Genomic DNA, 7,491 nt, shown 5'->3' with positions numbered 1-7,491 from the left:
CAACAGGAAGTGCCAACTACAGGTAAGAACAGTTCATTTTCATGCCAAATATCTGGAGAGAGGGGGTGGGGCCCTGGCCTGTGTCACCTGAGCAGAGGCGACTAGGGTTTAGGGGTGGGGGAGTAGAGTAAGCCCCCATTTTACCCTTGGCACGGGAAGGATGGAACTGAGGGGCTGGGAATGGAGGCACATTTGGGGTGGGGGGCGCAGTGTTTCTTTGTTTTTATTTTTCGATCCCTTCCAGTTCATTCCTCCAGCACAAGTAGAAAGGGACACTCAAGCCCAACCCTGTGGAAACCTGATGCCTCTTCCTGTGGCTTTCATTAGCTTCCTTGTATCTTTAATGTGTCTTTGCACATATAATGTTCAGGATTCCTGTCTAGCCCAGGGAGACTATAGTCATGGCTTCCAAATCCAAGGGCAGACCTCCCAAGCAACCAAAGGTGACTCCTGCTCTGCCATCTGACGAGTCACAGCAGCTTCAAGAAAATAACCCAGGTAAAACAGGACAGGGTGAGGGTGGGGGTGAGGGAGTAGGCCCCAAGAGTGGAGACCAGTTCCCTAATATGCAAGAAGCTCCTAGCACTCTATAAGAACAGATGTGGAGGTCTAAGCCTCTAATCCTCAGGAGGTATAATCAAGAAGATCAGAAGCCCAGGGTCATTTTCACCTACCCTGGAATTTCAAGACCAACCTAGACTATGTGAGACCTTGTCACAAAACACAAAAAGTCGAGATGCTTACAAGCTCCTTTCTGCCCTGTCCCCAAAGTATAGTCTGACGCATTTAGGTGGAGCACAGATAATTTCTTGGAAATCACATGACATTTCAAACATGAAAACTGTTTTCAGAATGTGTGTGTGGGACTTATGGTTCCCAAGTGGTGTTCTTACCCTTAGTGGAGCTGCAAGGATCATAGAGCCTCTCCTGGCCCGTGCCAACATGTCTCATAGTAAGGGCATGGTTTATAATGATTAGAAACTGGAGGTCTTTGCCATAATTGTCCCCAGTGTCTCATTGTTTCTCACCTACACAAACATGATTCAGTTTATATGTGTTCTAAAAACTTTGATGTATATATACATCTAGCACAAACCCCTAGTGCACATAATTTCTTCATGTACGATGATCAAAATGGCAGACATAACTTGAAAGTTATTTGGTTTTTTTTTTCTCTTCAATGCAGGAAACAATCTGGCCCTTGAAACTTGTGGGGAAAGCAGTTCTTCCCATGAAACAGGTGGACCAAAGCCAGGTGATGTGAAGGGAATTTTCATTGTTGCTAATGTACTTCAGAAAAGCACACTTCTGCTCCTGTAACACATATTCTGTGTAAATTCTGAGACAGAGGACACTCCTTTCCACAAGAAACATGGTGTTTTATCTACATTGAGTTCAAAGCCAGTAGGAATGCTTTCAGGCTAAAAATACAGAAAATGATGGCAAAAAAAAAAAAAAAAATCCTGGTGTATCTGTAGGAGCCATTAGTAGTTTTAGAAAGTTTTTAAAAACTAAAGTGCTTCGATGCCAGGAAGTATTATTCATCAGTAGGTAATAGGAGTGAGTTTCATAACTCGTTCTTCTATACGCCCTGTTACAGTGCTCTTTATTAATTCACTTGAGAGATTTTGATTGTGCATGCAAGGTGAGCAGTATTGTGCTTAAAAATGGCGGCAGTTGCTTTGCTTTGCTTTGCTTTGCTTTGCTTTGCTTTGCTTTGCTTTGCTTTGCTTTTGCTTTGCTTTGCTTTGCTTTGCTTTGCTTTGCTTTGCTATGCTATGCTATGCTATGCTATGCTTTGCTTTTGAGACAGGGTCTTACCATGTAGCCCAGCCTAACTCAGTATCAGACCAGGCTGGCCTGTTGATTCACAGGGATCCATCTGCCTCTGCCCTGTAAGTGCTGGGTTAAAGTCATGTATCATCATGGCCAAAAGTGGTGGAGGTTTGTTTGTTTGTTTTGTTTTGTTTATTTATATACTGTGAAATCTTAGAAAACTGGATGAAATTATCTATATTCCAGATTTTGTCACAAGTAAGTGACAAAATCTGTTTGTTTGTTTGTATTTTTTAAATGTCAGTTACTGTATGGTCTTATCTCATTTCTTTGTTGTGTGGCGGGGTAGTGAGGATCAAGGACTCTGAAACAGCTCACTATGGTTTGCTTACATTGTGTAAACAGCACACACAGTGCAGAGTCAAATGTTAATATGTGAGCACTGTATAATCAGAATGAGTCTGGCTCTGACCTGCTATGTCAGATGATCTGTGTTACAGGTCAAACTCGGAAAAGTCAGAACTAATTTAGAGTTCTTGATATGATAGACCTCAATTTAGAAATTGTCCAGGATTTATAACAGGGTTTTAGCTAAGTAGGAAAGCCCTTGCCTACTGGGCTCAAGGTTCTGGTTTCCGTCCTCAGGTTGGCAATGGAGTTATCCATGTGTCAGTTCGTTTTGTTCCTTAAACAGTTCAACTGTCTAGATTTCTGTTATATTTTTCTAAAAACCTCAATGACTACGTTAAATACAGTATTTCTTTTCACCATGCAATAATCTGTGAACATTTGAAGACTATGTAAATGGAATGCTCTCACATTTTTCATAAATCAGCCCAACAGTTCTGCTTAATGTGTTCTTGGACTGGAGGATGCTTTGTGCATTGATTAAAGCTACGATTTAAAGGATTTCTTGTAGAGAAATTAAACAATACTTCTGAAAATATTTTTGTACATTTTGGAAAATCTCTCTAACCGTGTTATACATTTAAAGTACAAGTATCAGTTTTTCAAATTACAGTGGTAGCTGCTATAAATTTCCACTAACAAGAAGGAGTGGAATACCCTTGGTTTTTAAAAGGGTGGTTCTATGTTGGTACCAAAGATTTTTTCTAACAGGAGTGCAGTAGTATTTACCTTATGAACTGAACAATAAATATTTATAAGGATTTTCAATACAGGGCCCAGTAAGAAACCTCTAAATGAAAGGAAGAGAAAGTATGGGGTGAGCGTAAATAAAACTGTCGAAAACATTAAGTGGAATGTTGACCACTTCTTGAAAGTCCAGCATGAGCGAAGGTAAGACTCTGGGCTTTCCTATTTTATACATTTCTTAGTACTTGGGAATAAACCAGTTTCTAAGGACGAGCTGTTATTTTCTGTTTGTTGGAGCCTCTGGTCATACCTTCATAGGGCTTGGGTTTTGTATAGAAACTAACTCCTTTTAGCTTATACTGCCACATTATACCCAGAGTAAGCTGTATTGCTTAGCTGTCAGTCAAGATGACCTTTTTTTGTCTTGTCAATTTAATATATTTGAATTTATTCACCATAAAGAATTTGTGTGCCACCCTTGAACGTGATGCTCGGTTTAACATTGAGTCATTGAGTATCTCAAAACACATTCCATATAGCAGATACTCAATCATATGGAAAAAAGAGATGAATCTTATAGAAGAATAATCTAGACATTTATGGAACAGAGTTGACCCTTTAGTAAACTACAAATATGCAAATGTATGCCCTGCCTTTAAGGGAGGAACAGTGGGTAAACCTCTGCAGAATTCTCTGATGGTCATGGGTATGCGTTCTCACAGAACCAATTCTTCAGCAGGAGAAAATAAAAGAGAAGCTGTGCTTCTCAGGAAGATGAATACTTGTGGACTGTAACTCAGATACTAATTATACTTGTCCCTAAGTGTTATAAACCTAAGGTATTTGAAGTGACTTCTTTCTAATCCAACAGGAAACAGAAACTGTTGGTGTAAAACCACATAATCCACCTCATTTTCCATTTCCCTGTCAGAATATTTTAAATGCCCTTTCCCAGTCTTCCCTCTGTAGCTTTAGTGAGGGCAAGTCAGTCCTGCTGTGTTTGAATGTGCTTTCTTCAGGTCGAGTAGGAATATCACAGTGTTCACTGTTGTCTTTTACAGGCAGAAACTTTATCAGGACTATTCTCATCAGTTTTTGACTTTGGTTATGATGTGGAATATAGATGTAGACCAAATCAAGACACAGGCTGAAAAACTCTCTGTGAGTATCAGGCTTAGCTTGAAAGGAGTCCATTTCGTCAGCCTCAGAGGTAGCAACAGGGGCTTCCTGCAGCAGGTCTGGAGGGAAGGGACAGGACATGAGCTCTGGGAGACCAGGAGGGTGGTTAATGTGGAGGGGAGACACTGGCCATCTTCCCTGACTTGGTTTTTTTGTTTCCCTTCTGTGGGAAGATGACAAGGGTAATGATGGGTTAGGAGCCTGCATGGTACAGGCGTGGGGGGATGAGCAGGTACTGTCTGCAGTGTGCAGGAGGAGGTATGGGATTGTATCCTGAGAGGGGACCCTTCAGGATGGACGCGGTGCTGATACCAAGAGTAGGAGGGCCCCACATAGCCTTCTGACACAGTGATCAGGGATGTGGAGTGAGAGCAGTTCATTGGGCTGTGGAGGGGCAGGTGGAGACTTAGCTACCAGTGTGGTTGGAGTTCAGACCGGCCCTGTCTCAGAGGAGAAGAGGGAAAGGTTCCCATGCAGTGATGGACCTGCGATGGTGACTGAGTCACCTTTAGCCTGGAGATGAGAATGGGCTTTGGGGGACAGGTAACTGGACTCAGTGCTGTCTCTGGGGGCCCTTTCCTCCTGGTGGAGGATGGAGCTGCTCCCTGGGGATTCTGACTTCCAAAGGTGGGGAAGCAGAAGGGGGACTACTGAGGGTATGGAGATGCTGTCCAGCCCAGCTCAGGTCAGGAGCATGGACTCTGGAGTCAAAAACCTAGTGTATGGCAGTCACCGTCCAATTTCTTGCTAGTTATGGTACCTCAGAAAAACAATTTACATCTGTGCCTTAGTTTCTTGGGAGTGGACGGAGGGAAGAAGTCCATACGTATCTGAAAGAATTTTTTCAAAGATTTGTTTTAGATGTGTATCCTTATATTGGTACAGGGGAGTGTCTGAAGTCAGTCTTAAAGAATATAACCCTGTTAGTGTGGCACTGTGTGCTCTACTCTTACTGGAAAGGCCAAAATGGCCCTGCCCCTGCTTCTATGAGAGTGCTCACCCACTCACCCACTCCTGCCTCACTGCCCTAGCATTCCCCTCATATTAAGCGAATGAAATGTCAAGATGTCAAAAGTACTTGTTTCAAACTATCTTGTCTACATTAAACATTGAATTATTTTTGCTGAGCTGTCACTTTAATGAAGTGTTATGTATTGCTTTATATTTGCAGAATATCCTTGATGAGCAACAGACACTTTTTCAACAATTTCAAAGTATTCATATGCAGAAAATAGAAGAATTTAAGGAGTTATGTGATCGACATTTGAAGGTGTGTTGGTCATCTTCTTGAGAGGGGAAATAAAAGTACTGGCTCTCTTCCCTTCCATACTGGGGTTCATTTATAGTGTGTTTATACCTTTAAACTTCTTCTTTCGTTTTTTTAGTGTTACCATGTCAGGTAAACCTAACTACTAAATGAGCGTCTCCTTTAAGGAGTCATTCATGGTTGTGGGTTCCTTTCAAAGCAGGAGTTGGTACATTGGTAACATTGTCTAAAATTATACTTACTGTTTTGGGGGAAGTTCTGATTTTTATAGCATGGCTTTCTCCCATCATCAGATTTCTTTTGGAGAGTGACAAATCAATGTAGGAAGTCTATAGGCCCTTTGTTTCTTGACTCCTTGTGCTTTCTGCATTATTGAACTTTAATTATAATTTTCCCCTTGGACAATTAGAATGATAAGACAAAGCCCATCAGCATGATAAAGCAAAGCTGTAAGTGAAGATAACAGTATATTGAGAATTATCTACTGTTTTCAATGCATCCAATCCAATTCTTCTCAGCCTCATTGAACTTGGCCAAGTACATTTATATAGTTATTCTGGAATTCATTAACTGTTGAACGCTCAAATTCACTTTCTGAGCAGTTGTTTAATGCCTTGTGTTCCTGTTAAATTTCCTTCATCCAAGCTAATTGATATACGTCCACATAGCCGCGTCGGAAGAATTGATTCCATGTTCTGTAATTCTTGGTGTACACTGGGATACATGTATGCAGCACAGCCAATTTGAAGTGCCTCTGAGTCGTGGGTATCAGGCTGTAGTCCTTGTGGGGGGAAGCTTTTCAGAATCACACTGCAGGTTTGAGGTAGCTGTTAGTCTAATCCTCAGTCAGGGCTGCACTTTCCTGGGTACTCTCCATTCTCTGTGTGTGATAATACTACATACTTCTCAGACATCTCCTCCCGCCCCTGTCTTCCTCCAACTCTCTGTTCCTCCCTCCTCTTCCTTTCTCTTCCTTCTCCTCTGTCATCATCTTTAACTTCTTCATATTTTCTTCCTTTTCCCTTTCCTCCCCACACCCACTCCAATGTGTATGCATTTCCTATTCTGCCTATAAGATTTTGTTATTATATCCAGATTGCACATTATAGCATCACCATACAGTCATGCTACTCCTGTCTCTTCTTTTGTTTTCCTTCTGAAATATTAGTCTTTCTACTGAGCCATAGGCATTAAGCTTCATTCACTTGCATAGCTCAGCAAGTTGGTCATCAATTCTAATGCTAAAGTTTTGTGCTGGTTCTGGTTCTGCATTCACTTAAAGTTACTGAAATATGAAAGAAATAATTAAATAGTTTTATAATTTTTCTATACCACATGTCACAAGAGTTTGTTTATAGAAAGTATCTCTCTCTGTGGCCCTGGCTAGCCTGGAACTCACTATGCAGTGGTTTTATTTGAACTTGCAGTGATCCTCCTGCCGCTATTTTGGAGTGATGGAATTACAGGTACATTTCACCCAGGCACTCTGCTTAGTGCAACAGGTTTGATGTAGTGTGTCCTAATCCATTCATTGTTGAACTTTCCGTCATGGTCATAAACATTTCTCATCATGATCACACAAATTTCTGTATCTCCCATTTGTCCCAATATTGTACTCAGCAATGCAGTCCCATATTTCTGTGATGGACATTCTGATTTTCATATAGTATAGAGTGTACTTTTACTTTAGATTAATTACTGTCCATTCCACTTATTGTAATACATACTGATTTTGAACTGTAACTGTTCACAATTGTGAACCGAGATGAGCAGTGATGGCTTCTAATTAAACATGGCTTTTGGCTTTAGAATCTACAGGCTATTAAGAGTTGTCGCCGAAAAGCTATTATTGAGGAAGCCAGAAAACACATGGACTACTTGGAAAAGAAAGTTACTGAAGAAACTGTAAGTAGAATATTTTTTAAATGGAGTATTAGGATTAATTTGAACATTAAATTTCTTTCCTAAAATATATGTCATATATATACATACCGATATTAATTAGATGTTTTGTATATATATACACACAAATATTAATTAGATGTTTAATAACACCAAGGTTCACGTAAACAAGCAGGAAGAAAAGGATGGTGTTCAATCTTCACTTCTATCCCTGCTAATCTCGTAACACCTTGAAGAAAGAAGCTCAACCGCCATGAAATGACTTCATGATA

General features: G+C 40.6%; 1 protein-coding gene across 1 annotated transcript; it reads left to right on the top strand.

Moving 5' to 3' along the window:
- The first annotated feature begins 362 nt into the window (after window positions 1-362).
- LOC147004706 (X-linked lymphocyte-regulated protein 3A-like) lies at window positions 363-7,491 on the top strand. Its single transcript, XM_085837704.1, has 7 exons — window positions 363-498; window positions 1,187-1,255; window positions 2,958-3,075; window positions 3,933-4,032; window positions 5,222-5,320; window positions 7,127-7,222; window positions 7,377-7,491. Exons 1-7 carry the CDS (start codon window positions 402-404, stop codon window positions 7,443-7,445), a joined length of 648 nt encoding a protein of 215 aa, XP_085693830.1. The 5' UTR covers window positions 363-401; the 3' UTR covers window positions 7,446-7,491.

The sequence above is a fragment of the Mus caroli genome, unplaced genomic scaffold (assembly GCF_978045245.1).
Source record: "Mus caroli unplaced genomic scaffold, Mus_caroli_1 scaffold_5, whole genome shotgun sequence".
In the NCBI taxonomy this organism is placed as follows: Eukaryota; Metazoa; Chordata; class Mammalia; order Rodentia; family Muridae; genus Mus; species Mus caroli.
Note: the sequence above shows the minus strand (reverse complement) of the source record. Positions and strands in the feature narration are given on the sequence as shown.

What these genes read in the sequence shown, in the direction of transcription:
- LOC147004706 (XM_085837704.1), top strand. Translation starts at nt 402, where the DNA reads ATGGCTTCCAAATCCAAGGGCAGACCTCCCAAGCAACCAAAGGTGACT. An exon ending in AAAGTCCAGCATGAGCGAAG is followed by an intron (nt 3,076 to 3,932) that starts GTAAGACTCTGG and finishes TGTCTTTTACAG; the next exon opens with GCAGAAACTTTATCAGGACT. An exon ending in TATGTGATCGACATTTGAAG is followed by an intron (nt 5,321 to 7,126) that starts GTGTGTTGGTCA and finishes TTTTGGCTTTAG; the next exon opens with AATCTACAGGCTATTAAGAG.